General features: G+C 41.5%; 1 protein-coding gene across 5 annotated transcripts in view; it reads right to left on the bottom strand.

The window, feature by feature from the left end:
• AGAP1 (ArfGAP with GTPase domain, ankyrin repeat and PH domain 1) overlaps positions 1-24,736 on the bottom strand; it is a 389,814-nt gene that overhangs the window by 296,045 nt on the left and 69,033 nt on the right. For 2 of the 5 annotated variants that reach the window (XM_066637277.1, XM_066637250.1), the window contains exons 2-6: positions 24,357-24,415; positions 14,105-14,192; positions 13,294-13,305; positions 4,887-4,972; positions 41-182 (exon numbers count right to left, since the gene is read on the bottom strand). In XM_066637277.1, the coding sequence (XP_066493374.1) occupies positions 41-182; positions 4,887-4,972; positions 13,294-13,305; positions 14,105-14,192; positions 24,357-24,415 (387 nt within the window). The remainder of the gene's footprint in view (positions 1-40; positions 183-4,886; positions 4,973-13,293; positions 13,306-14,104; positions 14,193-24,356; positions 24,416-24,736) is intronic. The other 3 variants (XM_066637243.1, XM_066637258.1, XM_066637268.1) reach the window with 2 other exon arrangements.

The following is a 24,736-nucleotide window of genomic DNA, read 5'->3' as shown; positions in this document are numbered from 1 at the left end:
TGATTAAAAAAGAATGCATGGCACAAACAGTATCACTTACCCTGAGTTCCCACTAGTACCATAGGGATTTCATTAGTGTTGCGATAATTCGCCATACGGCTATAGTAGTGATACACAGTCTGGAAGCTAATTTCATCCTCCAGGCTAAAGACAAATATAACAGCATCCACCCACATGGCAAACTGCAAAACAATGACAAGTATAATTTAATGAAATCAGAGCATCATGTTTAGTTTTTTTAAGAGGAGGATTTCTGAAGCAAGCACCACTTACGATCAAGTTGGAGTTGATTGGCAGGAGATTTAGAATAGACAAGAGGAAGTATTTCTTCACACAGCACATAGGTTAAAGCATTTCTGCCCAACGTTGCATATATGCAACAGGGATAAAATCTGTACTCCTGTGGGCTGGGCAGAAGTTTAATCTATGAAATTCACCACCACAAGATGAGGCAATAGCCACAAACTTAGACGATTTTAAAAGGGAATCAGAAAGATTCATGGGGAACAAGTCAGATTAGCTGTTTGCCTCCTCCAGGATCAAAGGCAATTATAAGAAAAACCTCTGGAAATCAGGTGCAGGGGAACAACAAAGGAGAGAAGTATTCCTTTATCTACTGCTTGGGAGATTCTTAGAAGCAAGTAGTAAGTCACTGTGGGAAACAGGATGTGGGACTAGATGGGTCTTTGGTCTGATCTAGCAGGGCTTGTTATGTAACTGAAACAAAAATCTAAATCACCATCAATTTATATCCAACAGAAGATTTGACATTTTTGTAAGAAAACTGTCACTGAAAGCAGCTATGCAACCTTAACTCCTAATATAATCCAAGCTCAATAATCACAATAGAGGTATAACCTAATTATCTACAGATTTTTCACCCGTAGTTTTATTTCAATGCAGTGAGAAAGGCCCTTTAAATTAAAGGGGAAAAGTCATTTAACAGTAGCCTCCTTAATGCAAGAGAGGGCAGCTAGCTGACAATCCATCAATCATTCTCTCTCCAAGCACTTAGAATAGCTTCACTCCAAGGCAAGCAACCCCTACCTTCCCCTGGATCATGTGAAAGAACGATAATCACTTTGCTTTCTTTCCCAGCACTGCGCTCTGGGTGAACAGAGGTGCCTCAGAGTGAAGCCTTTCTAAGCACCTCGAGAGAGACTAATTCATGGATTGTCTACCTAATGACTCTGTCTTACATCACAAAGGTCAGCAAGGCTGTTTTAAAATCATCTAGCAAAGGGACATTGTTTTTTAAAATGATTTTAATTTTTGCTTTAATGTGATTTTTGCTATCCACATGAGTTCTGGGAACAGAACCCTCTCGAATAATGAGACAACCTGTACATGACTCACAACGCTATTTGGCAATAGGCACACCATTGTACAATAGGTGGATAGCATCCAGAGTATCTCTGGCAAAACAGTATGTGCCAGAGCATGGCATCCTCCGTCACCTCCTCTAGTTTACTAAAGTTCCCTGAAGCTCTGCCTATAGCTGCTGCTGAGGGTTGGGAGACTCTTGAAAACAGCATGAGATGTGGCACAGAGAACTACACTTTCCAGATAGCGCCCCCCCTTTCCCTGCTTTCCCTAGCAGAGCATCACAGTCTATTGCCAAGCTCCCCATCCCTCAGCAGTGGCTTCTGTGAGGGCTCAAAGCTTCTGCAGGGAGGCTACTTAGGCCAGAACATTCTGCACAACCAGTACTTGAAATATCAATCCCTGTTTTTGCAGTACATTACATGTACTTTGGTAACTTGAACATCTCCTGTTCACTCATATTTATCCACTTGAAGGAGCACAGCCTGAACCATCTGTTCTGTATTCAAACAGCCCACTGATATGCTACAAGTATATACAAGATGCCTTTATCAAGGGCCTCTCTACTAGAGGTCACAGGTGAACATAGTCAAGCTACATGATGGTTACAAATGTGAAACAACTTCTTAAATTATTTTACAGAGTTGATATTATTCACAATAGTCATGTGAAAAATGGCCACCACAGATCAAAGCATTGGTACATTTGGATTTTTCTAATTTTCCTTTACCAATTTTAGCTACCAAACATTTTTATTTGATAATAGACTAGCTATCACTTGTTTTGCACCTTTCTTTAATGATAAACAACTTGGGAACAATTTGCCTCAAGGACTATTTTCCCAACATGAAGTTGCCCATGTGTTATGTTCTGTATCTGAAACTCTGCTCTCCATTCCCCAGTTATCAGAAGTTCAATTAGCAGGAATGCATGCGAAGGCCTTCATCTTCACAGAACTGATTGTTCCTGTTTTGCTTTCTCTTTGCAGTTTAAACTTATCATGCAATTTTTATTACTATGGCATACTCCATTAACCAAAATTTTGTGGAGGTGTGTTGAAATGAAACAGAAAAGCTATGAAGATAGCATTTCCAACTATACTCTGTACATATAACCATTTTTCCACACTTTGTTTTTATAATCAAGACAAAACAGACAAAGACAAAACAGAAGACAAACAATACAGAAGACCCATGCTGATGAAACTAGAATTTGCCTGGTTTCTGTCAAAACAAGGAGGATATAAAAGAAACCCCCCAATCATCAAGAATTCTCAGACAAGGTCTCATGATGGGTTATATGGATTGGTTCTAGTCCTAAATATGCTTCTAAAAGTTAGGGGTTTTTTAGCTTTTCTCTACAGGCCCATTTTTCAAAATCTATCCGTGAGCCACTCTCTAGCACAGTGTTTCTCAAACTGTGTGTCAGGACCCACTAGGTGGGTTGTGAGCCAATTTCATATGGGTCCTCATTCATTTCAATAACTTATTTTTAAAATATTAGACTTGATGCTACCATGGTATGTGACTGCATTTGGGGAAATGTTACAGACCTGTATTTTTAACAAGCTACTTTGTATATCCTTTTAATAACAACTTACTCATGATTGGGGGACATGATTGCGACATACAAAATTATGCAGGGGATGGACAGAGTGGATAGACAGATGCTCTTTACACTCTCACATAACACCAGAACCAGGGGACATCCACTAAAATTGAGTGTTGGGAGAGTTAGAACAGACAAAAGAAAATATTTCTTTACTCAGCGTGTGGTTGGTCTGTGGAACTCCTTGCCACATGATGTGGTGATGACATCTGGCCTGGGCACCTTTAAAAGGGGATTGGACAAGTTTCTGGAGGAAAAATCCATTACGGGTTACAAGCCATGATATGCAACCTCCTGATTTTAGAAATGGGCTATGTCAGAATGCCAGGTGCAAGGGAGGGCACCAGAATGAGGTCTCTTGTTATCAGGTGTGCTCCCTGGGGCATTTGGTGGGCTGCTGTGAGAAACTGGAAGCTGGACTAGATGGGCCATGGCCTGATCCAGTGGGGCTGTTCTTATGTACTCCTGGGTAAGTGTGGGTAGGACTGCAGCCTAGGATTGTTAAAAATGTTCCTGCTTGATGATGTCACTTCTGGTCACGACCACTTCTGGTGGGTCCTGACAGATTGTTATTCTAAAAAGTCGGTCCCAGTACTAAATGTGTGAGAACCACTGTTCTAGCACATAAATGTCTTTATAAAAATATCTTATTCCCTTCATCCATTCTACACTAAGGAAATTTTAGATTTCATCCAGCTGGACTGGCACAAGGATGCGCACTGACTCACAAGTCCAGATCCGGCCCCCATGTCAACAGAAAGAGGCAAGTTTGCACTGACCTCTATAGGTGGTGTGGGGGTTTGGGGAGGGAAGGAGGAAGGTGCAATGGGGACATCCCAGGGCAGGGGGAGGGTGAGCAGCAGGTGGTCCAGTGGGCAGACCAGCTCTGGGAGGGGGGCAGTACCAGGATCTGGCACAAAGGCCAGATCCTAACCCCCTTCTCAAGAACCCCAGCCTTACACCAGGTTGCTTGGATCTGCACCACAGATTTCGATGGCACAGATCCAAGTAGCCCCACTGGAGTAGATGCCATGCAACACAGGGAAAGCTCCGCACTGGATATGGGGCAGGCCAACTGAACTGCCTGTTTCAGCACAGGTTAGGATCGGGCTGCCCATATCTTTTTGCAATGCAAAGTATACCCAATATCTATTTAGCTGAGTTCTCAGATTAGAAATGGCAATTGCTCATTTTAGGGTTTTAAAAAATTACTATTAAACCAATATCTACAGTCTCGATATATATCAGCGATTTTCAACCTTTCAACTCATGGCACACTGACAAGGCACTAAAATTGTCAAGGCACACCATCAGGTTTTTGTCAATTGACAAGGCACACCCTGCTGCCAGTGGGCGGCTCACAACCCCATTGGCCCTACTAATAAATGATCTTCCCCCAAATTCCTGTGGCACACCTGTGGACCACACGTGGCACACCAGTGTGCCATGGCACAGTGGTTGAAAATGGTTGATATATATGATACTGCGATTGATTTCTTTTTATTACTTCCCACATGTACTGTTGATTTGTGTATTTTACTGGTATTTTCTATTACAACAAGGTTTTTGTAATGTATTATAATTCCACCATTTCTTGATCCCATTTGTAATTCCATGTTGAAGCAATGAAGATTCCAGAGGTACTTAAAAGTTTTCCAGTAAGGACTTTGCAATTACAGGATGAAATCTAACCTCTTCAATAAGGATAATGAAAAAAGTTAGTCCGATCATCATTATATCTGAATTGAATTACTTCTTTGTTTTGCATTTTATCATCATTTGTGTAATCTTTCTTCTTTTTGATGCTGCTGAACAGGCAGCATCCATCACACACACATTTATGCAATCAATCATTTGTTGTTGAGCTGTCCCTTTTTTCCCCTTGAAAACAGGCTAGTAAGTCACACGTTTCAGATCTATTTGGAAAAAAAATCACTAAACACAGTAGTGCTCACCTGTGCCTCAGGAGGACCCCCTTCATCTCTAATCAGCAGCAGGTAGCTTTGTCCATCAACCACTATCTCTTTCTTGAATCTCCCACCTGTCACATAAAACAACTAATTATAAATAGTTAAAAACCCAAAACAATATGGGCTTTTCTTGACAAAATCTATTCCAAATTTTTGAAACATATTGCAGCATTAATGTAGTTAAGATTTTGCTGAACTTTAAGACAATTGATGGTTTGGGGAAACAGATCCTGCATGTCATGACATAAAAGATAGGCTTGTATGTCTTAAAGTTAATTTAATATTAGTGTTTCAAAATGGAATGATATTTTCCAGAATATAAAGCAAAACAAGCAAGGGGTCACACCCAGAGCTTTAGCAGAGTGATGCTCTGTTGTCCAAAATTTTCTTCCATGACTGGAGGCAGCCATTAGCTATGTGCAAGGCCCCCTTCCATTCATATAGAGACAACTAATGCAAGTGGAACACTTTTTCTGTTCAAGGCACACTGCTCTGCTAGTGGTCTGCATGCAACCTAGCTTTGCTAATCTATTCTTATCACATAGAAAGCATTCAGTTTGTTGAAGCTTGTTTGATCAAGAAAAGTCCAGCTCTATAAAGCAAAATATATATTATGAAAATGGTTTCTCACTATTACAGGAAAAAATACTTTAATACAACAACATGTTAGACAAAAAATTAATAATACTGTATTTGTTGTGCGTCTCTTTTGGAAAATTCCTTATACATATTTTTAAGAAGCACCAGTAATGTGTCTTAAAAGGGAAATACTTAGCACATGGAACAAAAAGGGTTGGCCCAGGGGACTCCCACAGATGTGCCAAGGTTCACAGTTGGTGAATTAAAATCTTACAAGGTTAGATATAAGTTATCCCTCTCGCAAATCAAATAATATTTTATGCACCATGGTATTTCTCACAATAGAGTAGCAATAATGACAAATTATGTTCAGTCTCTAGTGTGACAGACTAAGTAGGGATTAGCCATCTTGGCTTGCTTAAGGTCTCAGGATGGATTTAAATAATGCCTCTGGAAGTGAAAGCACTTTGTTACACTGGAATGTTCTCATCTAAAAAAGGTTTATATGTAGGTTCCAAGGAAATGTACAGGTTTATTTAAAGGTCCCATCTAAATTAACAAAGGATCAATTGGATGACATAGCTTGATTCCATTCATATTTACTCAGAAGCAACTTGACCACAATGGGACTTCAAGCACTTATAATAGTGCTGCAGTATAAGCTGTACAGCATTTAAAAAACCCTTTCCCAGAAGGATCTCTCCAAACTGGGAGACTGGGCAGCAAAATGGCAGGTGCGTTTCAATGTAAGTAAGTGTAAAGTCATGCACATTGGGGCAAAAAATCAAAACTTCACATATAGGCTAATGGGTTCTGAGCTGTCTGTGACAGATCAGGAGAGAGATCTTGGGGTGGTGGTGGACAGGTCGATGAAAGTGTCGACCCAATGTGCAACAGCAGTAAAGAAGGCCAATTCTATGCTTGGGATCATTAGGAGGGGTATTGAGAACAAAACGGCTAATATTATAGTGCCATTGTACAAACTATGGTAAGGCCACACCTGGAGTATTGTGTCCAGTTCTGGTCACCGCATCTCAAAAAGGATATAGTTGAAATGGAAAAGGTACAAAAGAGGGCAACTAAGATGATTGCTGGGCTGGGGCACCTTCCTTATGAGGAAAGGCTACAGCGTTTGGGCCTCTTCAGCCTAGAAAAGAGTCGCCTGAGGGGGGACATGATTGAGACATACAAAATTATGCATGGGAAGGATAAAGTGGATAAAGAGATGCTCTTTACGCTCTCAAATAACACCAGAACCAGGGGACATCCACTAAAATTGAGCGTTGGGAGAGTTAGGACAGACAAAAGATAATATTTCTTTACTCAGCGTGTGGTTGGTCTGTGGAAATCCTTGCCACAGAATGTGGTTATGGCATCTATCTGGCCTGGACGCCTTTAAAAGGGGATTGGACAAGTATCTGGAGCAAAAATCCATTACGGGTTACAAGCCATGATGTGTATGTGCAACCTCCTGATTTTAGAAATGGGCTATGTCAGATGCAAGGGAGAGCACCAGGATGTACGTCTCTTGTTATCAGGTGTGCTCCCTGGGGCATTTGGTGGGGATGCTGTGAGAAACTGGAAGCTGGACTAGATGGGCCTATGGCCTGATCCAGTGGGGCTGTTCTTATGTTCTTATCATCATACAGTCATTCAGGGAATAGCAATTCTGAAGGTCACGATATAATTTCAAAACGGTATATACATAACAAAAGCTTTATAAAAATCTTAGATTGCCTTTATAAAAGGTAATCTTTTATAGATTAGCTTTATAAAAATCTTAGATTACTAATTACTAATCAGTCTTAAATCTTTCAGCTGTGCACCTTGTTAAAAAACACCACTCAGATTTGATACTAGAGTTCTACTCAGTACTGACACAACAAGGAAACAGAACATAAGCCCTGTGAAATTCATTCTTTGGAAACCCAATTATATCTTTCACTAAAATAGGCACAGATACCGCATATCAGTGATAAGCTGTACTAACAATGAACCAAAGGAGCATATCAATTGAAGTCTAAGGTTGTGCTCCAGGAACAGAAGCCTCATTGAAGGAATTCCCATTCACTGAACACCAAGTTAGATTCTAATCTTCTAGTTTTGGAGGTATAAAAGGGTAGTCCCATCTCTGCAACAGAATGCTAAATTAATTTCTACAATGGGGATTTCTAGAGATTGAATCCTTAATTGAAAATTACTGCATGTTACATTACTGCAAGAGTAACTTTGTGTTACACTTCTGTTACTAAAAATGAACATTTTATGACACAGCTTGGAATTCAGTTGAGATTCCAATCATGCCTTCAAGTACTGTAATGCTAAATAACACCGATACCACCACTCATTTCAAACTACAGAAATGCTTCAATTTAAATCATTAAAAATGCTGTATTATTTCTTGACACACTGCACACCTAACTATAGCTCTTCATGCAGTCACCTGTACAAGTACTTATAGCAGACATCTGCATGTATGCAGAGATGATCTGAAAGTTTTCACAGTTTCATTGAGTATTCTGCCTGTGCTCTCATGGGAGAAACACAATGTGCAACATGTGCCCCAAGGGTGAAAAGAACACCCAAAACCCTCAGTTTCTTTCAAGAAGACCTGTCAAGTTCAAATTGTAGGCTTTGAAGAGAGAACCATAAGAATCTCTTGGTGGAGCCAAACCTGTAGATAGGACAGTCATGCATCTCCACAGAAGACCACTCAAAGCAACTGTCCTTGTCCTTCATGGTCTCTGTGTACTCACATGTGAAAGAAATGAGCTACCTTCCCTGGTACCTGGAGGAGGGTGTGGGTCAATCAGGAAAAGCAGTTCTCTAGAACTGCATGTCCAAATGAGCCACCAGCTCTTGATCTCACATCTGACACACTAGATGTCGCAAAGACTGACCACACTGTTGCTCTGCTCCCGGAATGGAATGGAACATCTCTCAGGTTCATGGTGGAAGATACAACCATTTTGACACTGTCATTTGACATTTTACAGTCAAGGAGACTGGTGGCTTTTCTCTTAGCCAAGTGGTAAACTAGAAAAAAACTCTTAGGGGCCAATCCTATTCTACTTTTCAGTGCTGATGCAGCCATGTCAATGGATGGGGGGGGGGGCAGACATGGAGATCTTCTCAAGATAGGAGACATTTGTTTCTTTTCCTCATGGCTGCACTGTGACTGGATCAGTGCTGGAAAGTCAAAAAGGATTGGGCCCTTAGTCACACAATGAACCAGATATTGGGTAGAAACCTTGCAAGGCTCCTGGTAACAGATGAGTCAGTTTCTCTACCCAAAATTATGCAGTTTTAAGGTTTGCTTAATATCCAACTTGCACAGAGCTGTTTCTCCCTCTAGAGCTGGGTTTTGAATAACACATAGGCAATGTCAAGTTTTTGATTAATGTGGATTGGTGAAACCACTTTAAGCAAAAGGCAATGTCCAGTCTCAACACCACTGGATAAAATCTGATGAATGAGAAGTCGGAGAACTCTGTTCACTGGCTCTCTGTACCAAGGTAAAGGCAATCAGAAACACAGTCCTGAATCAGATTAGACATAAATGTAGTGCAGTCATAGGTTCAAATGGCTTGCCCACACATATGGACAAGATCAAATGCAAACACCACTATGAAACTGGAGGTTTTATAGACAGTATAAGTAAAATAAACCCTTAAAGAACCTCCTGACTAATGAGAAAACGGATCAGTTGTCTACTGTCAGATGAAAGGCAAAGATAGCAGCAAAACGAACTCTTAAGGACATAGCCAGGCCCACAGACTTTAGGTAGATTCCATACTGTAAGATGACCTGGCTAGAGGAACTACTTCCCTGAAAACCATTAGATCTTGAGAAAGGTTCAGAAGACCACAGTGTGGCTTGACCACAATTCTGATGGAGGACGGGATGTCAAGACACCAATCCCTCAACATCTTGAGCAGAGGTACAAACCAAGTCTTCCTCAGCCATCGTGGTGTTACAAAGATGCAATTGGCATTGAATGTGCACCTAATGACAATCATAGCAATTAGCTTAAAACAAGGCCCCATATCTGCGCACACCTGATGAATTCAACTATGTGCAACTACAGAGACCTTTGCTTTCCGACTATCCAAAAACAGCTATTATTGGTTAAGAGTTCTGAGTGCAACAAGCAAGAGTAAGAAGAGCAAGTAAGGTGCATTAAATCAGCAGGAAACAATGCATGCAGATGTCCAGGTCCAGTAAGTGAAACAAGTTTCTACTATCTTTGCTTACTTTAATTTAAAAAAGAAAAGAAAAACACTACATGCCAACTTGTCACAGAAGGGGAAGATTTGAGCTTACTTGTGAATTCCCCTTCTCAGTAGTTCCACACAGGGTCAGTGTGATACATCTGGAAGCTCCTCCCTCTGAGGCAGTCAGGTCAGGTTACAGAAGTCTTCTGTGAGAGAAGCTCCCAGTTGTCCCAGTCTGACTTTGCCTCACCAGGCACCAGCAGGTCTTTCAGCATGCTCCACAGAGCACATTTAAAACAAGGACACAGATTAGGTGTCCTGGGCCTTAAGGCCAGCAATCTAGCAGTGCAGAGCCAGGCAAAGGACCTTGTCAGTGCAGGAGAGCCGGGAGGCCAGCAGAGATATTTGCCTGCCGCAAGCAGCTTCAAGAAGGACTGCTAGGCCCTCCTCTCACACCTCAGCACAGAGAGACATGAGTGCCAAGCAACAGGTGCCATTTTGTTTGGGCATGAAAGCCCGGATCATGCTTTCCCGATCTCTGAGCTCTACAGGGTCAGACAGAGGAAGTTGACCCATGTCACTGAGGACTCCCAGCATGTTGTGATAATGATGCTGCAGTGTTTTTTATTGTCATTCCTTTTAGAATTTTTGTTTTAAATATGCCTGGTTAATACTTGCATTTTAAGTTCTTTTAACTGAACTTCTTTTATTTTTGAGACTAGTAATGTAAAAATATTAATAAATCGGGATGTGACTTTTTCTTATAAGTATTACTTTTAGATGAATATTCCTAATAAACATCTAGGGAAAACTTGATCTACTTCACTAAAGAACTTTCCTATATTATTTTAAGAAAATATTACTGCATAGTTTTAGATCTAATGTTCATAACTAATAAAGAGCAACACAGCTATTACTTTCATAATAGTAACATATTACCCAGTAGATAGTGTTGTATCTTAAGATCTTCAACCACAAGCAAAAGCTGCCCTGTCTGGTGAAAACTGCCCCTCACACATTCTCCGTTTCCCTCTGCAGCTCTCTGTGCTCTTCCAGTTATCTTCTCTTAGGGGTCTTTCAATTCTCAAGAACAAGTTTTTCAAGAACCAGAGAGGAATGCAGAGCTAAGGGAAGATGGATGAATCTCTCTTCACACAAATGGGACTTCTTTAATTCATGGAAGACCTTAAAATACAACCCACAAAATGTTAATAAAACCTGCCCATACTGAACACAGATTGTTACAATTAAGTAGGGCTTAAAGATGGCTCAGGCAGATCATACACTGAGATTCTTACATAAGAGGAATAATGTATGCAAATGACAATATGGTTCTTGCCCCCCCCCAAAAAAACTTGATTGTCAACATCATTTTTCATTATCATTATGCAATTAAATAATGCTCATTGTTCCAGGCTAAGAAGTTACTAAAAAGGGGACTGATCTTACCACAAGAACACAGACTTTGCTTTGGGGAGGAAGTCTAAAGAAAATCCCCATCAGTTAGTGTTTATGACAACCCTGGCATGCACAAGAGCCTAGGAGCAAGCTTGAGGAGTTTCTATGCTCAATCACAAAGCCGTTGGGAGCCTTTGAGAAATGCCATATCTTTTAGGAGTCATAAACACCACTGTACACTGCTAAAGAAATTAAGGATTTGTGTTTCAGAAACAACTGCTGACATAGCCTAAGAAAGCAGTCTCCAAAGCCCTTAACAGGGTGCAACTACATGTATTCTGGTGATACCACAGTCTCTCATAAACACCAAGTATGTTTCTCAGTCTAGAGAACATGTGCAGTTGATGCGGTTTGTCAAGTTCCTGTTACCCCTCCCAACCTCGTGTTCTTCTTTGTTCACCAAAGGCAGCTGTCCCACAAATGAAGGCATCATGCAGACTCCAAGGAAAGCCTATAGTCTGCTTGCCTGCAGTGACCAGTATGAGCCCAACTGCTGCTTAGTGAAGTTACTGGCCTACTAGTTCCAGTCAGGACTCTGTGGCTTTGCAAATTCCATGGCAGGCAATGAACCAACTGATGGAGCCAGTAAAGCTTATTACTTGGCTGTCAGATCACTTGCAAAATAGCCCAGCTGGGAAGAGATGGTTGGCAACCCCACATACATTTCTCTTTCAGATGCAGCTGAATCACTAACCTAGTTATTTATTGCCTTAGGATGGGAATTCATGGAAGGGCCCTTTCTGCTCTCAGAATTTGAAGCATCCTCACTCCAAGCATTCCTTGGGCTCCACAGGGAGGGAGACTATCCTCAGTTATTACAAACCTTTTGTTCTCCGCTGCCATTGTATATAGCACACAGTGGCAGGGAGCCAGGAACGGCAACATAATATTGTCAGTCACACTAGCAGGTTCTAGTGATGAACCAAAAGGGCACAGGATGTGTATGGGGGTGGTGAAATACAGAGGCTGCTGCAGTAGGTACCGTGTCACATGGCAGCCCAATTATTGCCCATCCAGTGCTCCTTCTGATATGACTATGGGCTATAGCCTCCAGTCAGGCATTCCTTTTTTGCAGTGATGACCAATGAGGTGCTCTTTGCTAGTCTCCTGCTGTGGCAGAGTGATTAGAAAGCAGCTTTGTGGAATAGCAGATATGAATTCTAGAACTGCTTCCCTTTCTTTTCTGCCATGGTTGTTTCTGGCCATTCATGCAAAAGGTGACAGCTTTGCTGGTAAAGGCAATCCCCTCTTACTTGGCTCCAGGCCTGCAACTTTGTGCAGAGAACTACCAGCTTGCTGCTTTGCCAGAGTGCTTTTGAGGCTCCCCTTGTGACTTGTCCCAGGCCCTCTCCTGGTTAAAAAGACACCATGGTCCTGCAGCATACTTGTGTTATGGGCATGTGATGTGTGGCTGGGAGAGGTACCTGTTGTTGTGTTTGTTGCGCATTCCTAGTGGATGAAAGGGAAGCAGCCTCCCAGGATAAGCTGCTCATTGGCCCTGCACCTGCCCTGTTTCATCCTGGCAGCTCTTCTCTGGCCTCAGGTGTTGGGGCTAGGTGGATATGGTAACCAACTCCATGGACAACATGCTAATGATGTACTGAAATTAGGTGGCTGCTCCATGGGTGATGGGCATTCAGGGTTTCCATAGACATTGTTGACATTACTTGAAAAGGCCGAGCTCGTGTCATGTGGCATTGCCTGGATGGCCTTAAGAGATGATGTTGGCATCCATGCAACACTACAGTCACATGCAAATAGGATTGGGCCTTTAGGCTTGCACAAAATGTAAGAAGTCTTTCCCCACCACTCAGTTTTAGTTTAAATATTGACTTTTCAATATGTTGGCAACGAATCAATATCAAATCCCATCTGTGGGTTTCCCTAATAACTGCTGTTAGCATACAAAGTTACAAAGCATCCTACATAGTGTTAATTTCAAACAGATGTTATTACAGACAAATGAATCTACACATGACTACTGCTAAGGAACATCTACAGCAAGTGAAACGGTGCAATGTGTTCATAACTTAAAATAAAAAGGGAAAACAAAATGAAACACAGAACAAGGGGAAACTAGTACAGAAGCTTCGCTTCCTCTCTTCAAAACAAGAGCTGCTATGAAGAGGACATATAGTTACCTGCATCCATATCTGCAAAGAATGGAACAGCCAGTAAGGAAAAGAAGGAACCAGAAATTCAGTGTCTCAGTTGGATTTAAAAGTTCATAAGGAGAACAAATAAAAATAAGCAGGATATTAATTTTAGAGAACGTTACCTTAAATAGATGCTACTATGATTCATACAATCTCAACTCTAAGCCCATTCATTTATCTGAATTTAATTTAAAATCCTACATTCTTTTCAACTACACATTATTAGTGTTCCTAAAACTTTATCTGTATAATCCTCTGTAAAAATGGAGCATAAGAATAAAAGGAAACAAGTTACATGCAAATTACATCTCAGATACCTTCAGAATGTTGTATCAAAAGATTGTATACATGAACACATTCATGCTTATGGCCTGAAACAGCACAGTTATTGGTTAGTACCAATAGACTGGAGGCCAGTACTGCAGATTAGGAAAAATGCCCATGTGCGTAAAAAAATTCAAACATAAAACCAAGATAATCTTTTTGGGGGGTGTGGATGGGAGGTGAAGAAAAGAGAAAAAATGTAATTTTTGTGTTTTTCTCGAATCTAACTTTCTACAAATGACTGCCTTGTCAAAATGTGCTCTGTCAAACATTTAATGTAGCATTTTACCAGCTTCTTCAACTTTAAGAATATCTACAGGCAAGTATTTGAAGTTTTATTTTTTACTCATTTATATCCTGATATGTCCTGTGTAACTGATTTTGTGTGCTAATGTTGTATAAACGGCAATTCCTAACAACCAGCAAATCCGATTAAGAACTGCATGCTTCTAATGTTTGTCAGTCATTGTACCTTCTGGCGATTCCTCCTGGACATATGTCCCAGTCAGATACCGATGTACAAGGGCAGATTTACCACTAGCTAGATTTCCCACAATTCCCTGTAGAGATAAAAAATTGATTATTACTTAAATTTGTAAGAATTTAAATATAAAATTTAAATATGGAAATGTCAAGTTTCAAATCAAAATGAATCAATGCACACTAGAACGTATTAATTATTTCTAATGGCAAATACTAGACACAACCAAATCTTGTTAAAAAATATGTTATGACACACGAGGCAAGAATATATAAAGATAAATCTATAGCTACTATTCTGACTACTAGCAATAAATGTCTTCCATTTGGGTTTTAATCCCATACATATTACATGGTTAGTCCCACTGAATACAACAGGACTTGCTTCCAAGTACACATGCACAGGACTGCACAGTTAATAATGAGATAATTCATCTCTATTCAGTATGGACTGTATTTTTTCAAACCTTTCTGCAGACCCAGAAAGATTCAAACTGGGGAGCACCTCTACAGTTGCCACCCCTCTCATTTTCCATCCTTTACCAAATGTAAATATTGAGGGAAGAGAGGGAGGAGAAAAACCAAAACTCAGGGGGCTTGCAAAAGTCAAGTACAGTGTCAGGCTTTTGCAATGAAGACCTCAATTGTAACTATCCATTATCTACAAGAACTCTGAGAACTACAGCAGTGATTTTCATTCTCTCATGGCACAAGCACTAAAATTGTCAAGGCACACCATCAGTTTTTTAAAACAGCATTTTAAAAATGAGTATTAAGATACAGAAACACACAAAATGCAGGCACACCATCAGTTTTTTAAAACAGCATTTTAAAAATGAGTATTAAGATACAGAAACACACAAAATGCATTAGCACAAACTTACACGGAATGACGCACCCTATCTGAACAACAGCGGACTACAGAATGATACGTGTTCTGCCCTCCTTCAACTTTCCCAATGGCAATACTAGTAAATGATCCATCCCCAAACGCTCACAGCACACCTGCAGACTATTTGCAGCACACTAACATGCTGCAGCAAAGCAGATGAAAATCCCTTGACTATAGTTTTCATTCCTCCTAGTCAAAGTCAAGAGGAATAAAAACCTACACTAACAGATCCACCACAGCAAGATAAGCTTAGAAACAGTATTCAGCTTTCCTTGTTTAAGGCACAGGATTCCACCATCTTGCTGAAGCAAGTTTGAGCACAATGCCCCCAAAAGCCCATCCTAGACAGTTGAATGATACCATGGTATTGAAATGATTTTTTTAAGGTGACAAACAAGGATATTTTGGCTTAATTCTAACTAAAATAACATCATAATGCTTCCTGAATGTGCACAGCACTTAATATGTATTAATGTAATCCACACAAAAATCCTGTAAAGTATTATTATCCCTGCATTGCAGTTGATGCTGAAGTCACTTGCCTGATGGCTATCCAGTTCATGGAGCAGGCAAGATTCTAACTAGGGAGTTCCAATAACTCTTGGCCAATATGCTATCTCTGAACTGCAAGTGGAGACACCTAATTGAATGCTCTTCTGCACAACACAATTCAATTAACACAGAAAAAGGTTCAAATTCCTGCCCACCAAGAAGTTTTTGATGTTTCCTGCTAGAGTTAGAAAATATTTAGATACTCTTGCACTACTTTGTGAACATAGGCATCCTCCCATATCCATGAGGGATAGGTTCCAGCTGCCATTGCAGATACCAGAAATTGCGTATAGCAGCAAACCCTACAAGAAGCAATTCACAAATTGCTTATCTGGTCTCTGATTACAACCTTCCTGTCTCTTGTGTCTAGCTGTTTCTGTGCTGTCTGCAAATGCCAAGTGGAAGCAGGAAGCACTAACAGGAAGTGGGTTGGAGCATCATGTTGAGACACTGTGGATAAGTGAAACCACGGATTTGGGGGAGGTGCCTGTATATTCAGTTACCATCAACCATTTTAAAGGCAGCGCTGTGGCCAATTAGTTATGTTAATTAGTCCTTATTCTGTGTTTTGTGGGGGGGAAAATGTGATTTGTTCACACATCAAGAACAGAAGCAAAAGTAATTTGCCACAGCCCAAGTAGGATTCTTGGAGAGCTAATATTAAAAGTGCTCTTCTCCCTCTTCTCCCCTGACATATCCACATCAACAAAATCTTTAATCATGTGGTCCACCTTTCCACAAACAATAACTAAATTTAAATGGGAGGTATACATTGATTTCAAACAACTGCTTCTTCTATATTATCCAGGCAATAATCAAAAGATACATGTTCCAGGCACACAAAGATAGTATTCTAGGATAAATATTACAAAATTCAAAACATTTCATATTTCAAAACAATACTAAAATGATTTCTATACCTCATCTCACTGTTAGGGCACTCTTGTTAATACTAGTATTCCATCAGACAGCTAGACTAGAAAACATACACCCCCCATGCACTTCACTTCCATGGCTTAAAAAAAAGTTCTGTGCTATTCTGTACTACAGAAATCCAAACTCTATGTCCAAATATTCAGATTCTGCATCCAGAAGCAGTTGGCAGGTATCTATTTTATGCCAGGTCACTCCACTTGCCAAAAGCCACCCAAAATGAGGGTTGCCAAATATACACACTCAAGGCAAGTTAAAAATGACCTTGACAAACAAAGAATAGTAAGACAAGCTTCACACCATGTTTGTCAAACTCCTATAAGGGCTCAGTGATTAAAGCTGAAAATCTCAGTGAACCAAAACCTGAACTAGATACTCAAATTCTGCAATACTGCAGGAGAATAATAATATAATAATAATATACAGTATTTATATACCGCCTTTCTTGGTCTTTATTCAAGACTTTATTCAAGGCGGTTTACATAGGCAGGCTTATTAAATCCACGCAGGGATTTTTACAAATTGAAAGAAGGTTCTCTCTTTCAAGAACCACCACATTCGAGCTGTTACACTCCGATCTGGTTTAACATTCTGGCCTCCATCCTCCCACGCTCCGAGCAGATGGAACAGCTCAGCTGCAGCTTGTCAGCTGCTTCAAGGTCGCACGGTGCCGGTGGCCTCGAACTGGCGACCTTGTGGATGTTAATCTTCAGGCAAATGGAGGCTCTACCCTCTAGACCAGACCTCCTGCCCAGAACCGTCACATATACATAACCCTAACTATAGTTTCCTTCCTAGTAATATGCTTCAGCTCTAAATGCTGTTAACTGAATCTGCAAGAGCAGTTATAATTAGAACCTTCTACTATTCTTGTAAAGAATAGGTCAGTATCCCAGGGAGTGGTGCGGTCATAAAAACTGCTTCCTTGAACAGCTACTTCTGGAACACAGTGAAACCACTCAATTAGTCCCAAGACTAAGAGTGGAACTAATCAGAATTAACTGCAACTGAGCTACTAAGAAGACAACAACAACAATATAGTTAAAGTCAACATTTGTTTATGAGGACAGAGACCAGAAATAAGCACATTATAATTAGATGTTAAAAATGGACTACACAGAAGCAGACACAGCAATTAGAAATGTAGGAGGCATTTTTTTTCTGAAAGAAAATCAGAAGGCCAGGCAAAAAAACAAAAACAGTTTCTTATTATTGAATAGCATTATCAAATCAATTAAAAAAAAAGACAATCAAGAAAGACAAATTTTGTCAGAAAGTTATCACAATTTCTGAAGCTAGAGCTGCAATAAACAGTAGAAACTGGAAAAAGAATTTGGAAAGCCACAGGATCTTAAAGACAAGAATACTTAATGTGGAGTAGGGTTGTGTCAGAACTACCATTCACTCACAAGTTTTGCTGGACTGCAAACATGGCACTGTTCAGGTACCAGTTCTTATAGAATTATCTGTCTCTAAAAGTACACTATAATGAAGCCAATACAATTTTCATCTAAATGGCTCTAGAGGCAATCCTATAAATTAGAAACCAGTTATTAAAAGGTAAGAAGATTATATTGATTTTACACAAATCTGGAACTATATCAAAGGGAAATGAATTTGAATTTTTGTGAAGAAAAAAACATCAGAATTTAATGTATCTGAGAGGCAAGCATAGACAATATCAGTATTTCAATCAGATCAGAAAAACAATGGATTTTTAAAAAATGTATTACTAGTAATAGATACAGCTTGCCTCAAAACGGAAACTGAATATACCTTCTGTGTTTGATTAAATTACTCTGGTCTGGATAGTCACAAAAATTGTGCAACTGACACAGGAAGTAGGGAGAAACACCTATTAAACAGTAAAGAAAATGTGTTTATTGGAACCGCTATGTGGATCTTACTGTGAATCCCATTATATTATTGTAGATCCTGGCTGGTATGCTAAGAAACAAACTTACCTGCCCCCTCCTCAGTCAAAAAGTTTTCTGTGTCATGCCCACCCGTCCCCTGAAATGCTCTAAAAGGTCAGAAGATTCTGTGGGTAGCAGAGTGCTCCAGGGTTCTCAGAAGGCTGAGGACCAACACCCAAAGGGAACAAAATCACTGAGAACTGCAATTTTACTACATACAGGGTTTACAAAAGGTTCTTAATTACAAATTATTAGAAACCTGGAGTGAACAAAGTGACTTAGCAATCCATGCAAGTACTGCTTAGAAAGAGCATTCCACACTACTTACATTCGGGGGGGGGGGGGGGCGGGGAGAAGCCTTTTTAAAAGATCACATAGCTATGACCTAATTATAAAATGTTATAAAGTCTTATCCCATATTAACGACTTAAGGGGAATGGGGGGGAGAGACAATGAGCACCATTAAAAACAGAACAGCTGTTTTCTCTGAAACCACCATGGCCCTTGGGAAACAGCAGCAGTAGCAGATCATAACACAATACACTGATGCGTTCAAGAATCCAACTGCTATTCTCCACTCCAGACTGGAAGCTCTGGAAAACAAACTGAATCTACATTGGAAAGCCTAAGAGTTTTTCAATTCATGCAGATGCAAAACTGGGTCATTTCAACTACTGTTAAATGATTTGCAGCAAATCACAGAACACAACAAACCCTACCACCACCTTTTCTTCTCTGAGTAAATTCCCCCCTTCCCATCTTTAAACTGACAAAGCATTGACATTAGCTAACACTAACCAGCTTCCTTTAATCAGGCAATCAACTTCAAACTAATAATAATAAAAAGAGTTAATTATGGTGCCAATGTAATGCTTAACCCATTTCAGTGCAGCCCACAGGTGTACACATTTGATTCCTGTTGCGTACATGAAATATTGGGCAGAAATGGCAGAAGCCAGTAGTTCCCACCTAGTGATTGCGACCCAGACAAGGGCCGCAAGGGTGCTCTTGAGGGTCATGGGAAAGTCTTTTTAATCATCCTCATCAACATGTACCATTTCCGTGGGTTATCAGACTGAGATAAAAACTGTATTTAGGTTCATAGTCAAAAATGTTTGGGAGACACTAACGTAAACAATGCTAAGCCCTGAAGGGAAGCCGCCTTGGGTGCCCTCCGGGGAGAAAGGCAGATTACAAATCAAATAAATCAAATAAATAAAAAAAATAAGGGAAAGGGTGAAGGGAATTTGCCCTGGCGAGAGGTGAGCACATAATCCTGTTAGCCAGACCTCAACTGCTCAGTTGAAGTTAAGAGACTCCCTTTGTTAATTCTCATTGGTACCTTCAGAGAAAGTACAGCTGTCCTTCAATATCCACAGAGGATACATTCCTGCATCCCTGTGGATATCAGACATCATAGATAAGGGGAAACCCTAACTCCATGGTTCCCTGCAGCCCCCTGCACCCATTACCTTCCTTTATCTTCATTAAGCGAAGTAATAACACATCTTGCTTTAATCAAATGCTATAAGCAGAACACTTACAGCAACATAAGCAAGTTGGAAGCCTGCAGGCTACAGTCAAGACTAAAAGCAGGACCTTAACATTTGCTCTTAGTCTTCCTTCTAGCCAGCAGGTTGTCTGCCTGCTTATCTTACTATAAGCTTCCTGCTTATATCATTTGGTTAAAGAAGGAGTGGGCAAATGTTCAACTTTAGTGATCCTGAACTTTTAACAACTGTGCAGGAGAGAGAATTTCAGCAGGTTCAGCTTGTTATCTGTGAGATAACAAGCTGCACTTACTAAAAGTCCCTCTTCTTTAACAATTGTTAAAGGTCCAAGATCCCTAAAGGTGAAAGTTTGCCCATCCCTGGGTTAAAGCAAGACATGTTATTGCATCATGTGAAAGTAATGAAAACAAACAAAGGTAATAGGCATGAGGGCGCAGGGAACCACGGATAACCAGATACATGGATGCCTGTATGTCTAAAGAAACTTAACATACTTTCTGATCTAGAGAAGTATATTTTAAACTTCTTATATTCAAGAAATACTTTCTTGTCTGTCAGGGTTTTCCTTAACAACTGCCATAGAACCCCTGTGCTCTGCAAATGATTCTGCATCTTCACCACTAACAGTGGTCAATGGCCAGACCTATTGGGCTACCCAATCAACCCACGTGAACTGAGAAAACAAAGAACACACTCAATATGCCCTTGCGCATTGCAAAGCAAGCATCACCAATTATTAAATAACATAAAACAGGGGTGCCCAATACGTTGATCGGGATCGACCGCTCGATCCCGAGGCAAAATTAGTCGATCGCGGGGCCCTGTCTGTAGGCACTGACACACACACACACACACACACACACACACAAACACACACAGAGGGCTGGCAAGCCGCAGTCACCCAGCCAGGCTCCCCCCCCAACTCTGCCCCCTTGCAGGAGCCCCCAAGGCGAGGCTGCTCAAGGCGCGCAAGGATCGCGCTGGCTGCAGGGTGGAAGATCGGGGCCAAGGCTGGCCGGGCAGCTCCGGGCGCCTGGCAGGCTCCCTCCTCCGCCCCATGCTGGCTGCGGGGCTTCCTTGGGGGGCATCGGAGAAGGTGACACCAGAGGAGGAAGAGGAGGAAGCCGCGGGAGTCTGCAGAGCCGAGGACAACCGGGGAGGAGGGAGCGCAGCCCGGCAGCGGCGTGCCCAAGGAAGAGGAGGAGGAGGAGCGGACCCGAGGGGAGGAGCTCCCCCCGCCGCCCACCCCCCCGTGGTCTAGGCGTTTCGTTTCTCTAGGCAGCGTTCCCGGGTCCACCCGTGCCTGGATGGAGAGGGCCGCCCTTTCTGGTCCCGTGAGCAGATGTTTGAAATCTCTGTTGATGCCTCCGGACCGGCCGCGAAGTTGTGGGCGCTGCTGCCCCCCCTTCCTGCGGGCTCTCCCCGGGAGGTGAGAGCTTGAAGTGGGGTGGGCGGGTGACAGTGGCTGTCAGTGGCATCTGCCTTCTTGGGTCCATCTGTGGCCAGTTGTGTGGGTGTGTGTGTGTAGTCGGGGTGGTGATGGTGGGGGTGTTTTGTGTGTGTGGTGGTGGGATGGGGTGGAGTGGACTGTGTGTGTGGTGGAGTGTGTTGTGTGTGCGTGCAGTGGGGGTGGTGGGGTGTGTGTGTTGGGGATGGTGGTGGAGGTGTTTTGTGAGTGCGGTGTGTGGTGGGGTGGGGCTATTTTGTGTTTGTGGTGGGGTGGAGTGTGTGTGTGGTGGAGTGTGTGTGTGTGGTGGGGGTGAGGTGTGTGTGTTGGGGATGGTGTTGGAGGAGTTTTGTGAGTGGGGTGGGGTGGGGCTGTTTTGTGTGTGTAGTGGTAGTGGGGTGTGTGTGGAGGGGTGATGGTGGGGATGGTGTGTGTGTGTGTGTGTGTGTGTGTTTTGTGTGTGGTGGGGTTGTTTTGTGTGTATGTGGGGTGGGGCTGTTCTCTTCTTACAGGCTTATTTGCAATAAATGCACATTTTGCTGCCTGGAATAGGATGCTGAATAGAACAGGACATTGTATATACATAGGTCATGGGTACATCTTGTTGTCAGGATTTGGGAAAACGTGGCTCTTCCAGGCCATCAGACACAAAAAAACATCTGGATGGTGGGAGGAGAGAAGGGGGGCTGCTTTAGCATTAAGGAAAAGCACAACTGGCATATTTCTTGTGCTGTTAGCTTTCGTCAGCCTTGCCAAATGTGTCTGTGTATGTTGATCTGTTTTCCCCCTTTCTTCTTTTGTGGGACTCAAGGCAGTCACAGGAGGCGATTGTGAGCTGCGCGCTTGGGTCACTGAGGCCGGCGATCCATGCGCCGCTGAGCCGGGGGGTGCACGGCACTGCTCGGGCGGCGGCCAGGAGGCGCTGCCGGCCTCAGGGGGGAGCCGAGACCCAGAGAGAAGTGGGCACGCGTGGCAGACTTCGGGCACAAAGTTGGACCAGGGTGAGGATGAGGAAGATGGTGGTGGTGGGCTCCCAAATCAGACACTGGAGAGGAAAGTTCAATTGGGGGGGGGGGTTCCTGACTTGGAAAAGTCCCTGTTCCCCTCTTGCCTTCTTGCCCCACTCACTCTGTCCCCCCCACTTGTGCCCCCCCTACAGTGCCCCCCCACTTGTCCCATCCACTCAAGATCCATTCCCCTGGCCCTCATTCATCTATCCCCCCCCCCCAGCCACTTAAGCCTGAGTAAGAAGGATGGCTTGGCTAGACCACCCTAGTGTGCCACTAACAGTCCTCAGGTGTGCCCTGGGGGGTTTGGGGCAAGCTCAGGCATTACAAAGTAATTACAAGTTTAAAATAAATAAAATGTATTGTTATTGTAAAATAAATAAAATATATTGTTATAAAACAATAAAATATTGTTTATTTATAAACTATAAAAATGTTTATAATTATGTTGTGTTGTGCAATATTGGCTCATGCGGTTATGCAAGGTACACCAACATACATTGTACACATAAATGTTATATGTTATGGTGGCGCGAGCATTGTAAAAAAACTCTGGTAGATCTCCGGGCCTTGCTGGGTTTCAAAGTAGCTCTCGAGCCAAAAAAGTGTGAGCACCCCTGGCATAAAAGTTTGATTTTAACTTATTTCATGAGGAATCCCTGGTAAGCTTCCAAAAGGACACCTCACACATTTTAGACTAGTTCATAAGGTGACCTGGATAGGACCATGTGACTCAGAGCAAAATCCTACTACATTAAATCCTACTACACTTCAGAAACAAAAGGGGGGGGTAGAAAAACATTCACAGAGCAAGTCTTTTAAAGAAAGAATGACGAACACAATCATTTTTTAGATTTAAATTTGTAAAAATTTAAAAAATGACACCATAAAAATAGAAAGCATACACTGCATTGCAGTATGGGGGATAAATCTAGACCAGAATCTTAAGATTGAAGGCATGTTACTTTCATGATCTACAGGAATATAACTATGTCAACTTTTTGGAAAAACAGATTGGAGGAAATGAAACTTTTTTTTTTTTTGCATGTTCAAGTATTTACAAACCCTTCTCTTCTTCCTCTTGAGTTTTTTCCCCACATAACATTATCCACTCTCTTCCCACATTACTTTTCCTACTTCCATTTCAATGCCAGCTACTCCCTGGAACAGACTCTGCTTTCTGTTTGTCAAAGTTTACATCTCTCAGCAAGCCACATTTTAGCAGAACCTTTTCCTATCCATTCATCTCATCTTCCTGACCTCCACCTGCACTTGGCTCTCACCTACCTGGAAGCCCTGCTTCTCAAGTCAATCCCCTCTTGTTCAAAGTTAGTAAACCAGAGGGGTTTCCCAATACAGCACACTGTGGTCATAAAACAAGTATTATAATAGCAGAAAATGTGAGTCAGAAATCAAATTTTGACATTTGATACTAGCAATTACTTTTTAAATAGCTGGTGGGCCTTTCCTAGCCCAGTTTGGCAATATTAAGCCCTCTATTTTGAAGAGGAAACTAGCAGAAGCTGGTTTGTCAGAAAAGGGTATCAAAGGCACGACCAGGGAGTCCAACAAACCTTATTTGGAACCTATCAAAAAACATTTCAGAGTAAGAATTCAACTAAATTTGGAACTGATGATATACCTGCTGGTCCTAATCTGACTGACTGCGCAGCAGGAAGAATTTTTATCCATTTAGTCCCAAGACTTCAGTAGTCTGCCATCTTCAAGTGCTGAAAAGCAAGTACCAGGATGGGAGTCTACTGCTTTAACATTTCAATTCTTTGTAGCAGTCTGAAGATAAACAGCCAAGCAGAAGAAGGGAATGAGATGATACCACTGCTCCCCATGTTGCTATGCTTAGCCGGTCTCTCTCTCTCATTTTAACCAATATTTTAATGATTGAATGAAACAAATAATTCTTCTGAAGTATCTACACACACAAAAACAAATAATAAAATAAATGCGGATATTGAGAGGGGGACTTACCACTTTGAGTTCTGGCACAGATCGACTTAGTGTCCATTCCTGGCTATTTACAAAGGCATCTGTAAAATTGAACAATGTTTTTTATAAAGCATTTAACATTCAATATCACCATTACGTTATTGCTATAGATGACTTACTAATACAAAAAATATTACAATACAGACATAGCTAACAAGGAAACCCTTCTATGCTGACCCCCTTTGTCTTGTCTGCTTTGACAAGAACAGCTGGTTTTATGGTGCATAAGTTATTTTCTTTGTTAACACACTAAACTTTAGGAAGTCATTAAGTGCTGGTGAGAGCTATGAACACTTTCCCCGTTAACTAAAGTCAACAGTTTAATAAGGATTTAAATGAAAGGTCTAAGAAAGAGTGCTTTC

This window comes from Tiliqua scincoides, chromosome 1 (genome assembly GCF_035046505.1).
Source record: "Tiliqua scincoides isolate rTilSci1 chromosome 1, rTilSci1.hap2, whole genome shotgun sequence".
NCBI classification, from domain to species: domain Eukaryota; kingdom Metazoa; phylum Chordata; class Lepidosauria; order Squamata; family Scincidae; genus Tiliqua; species Tiliqua scincoides.
This window is presented reverse-complemented; position numbering and strand designations above follow the sequence as displayed.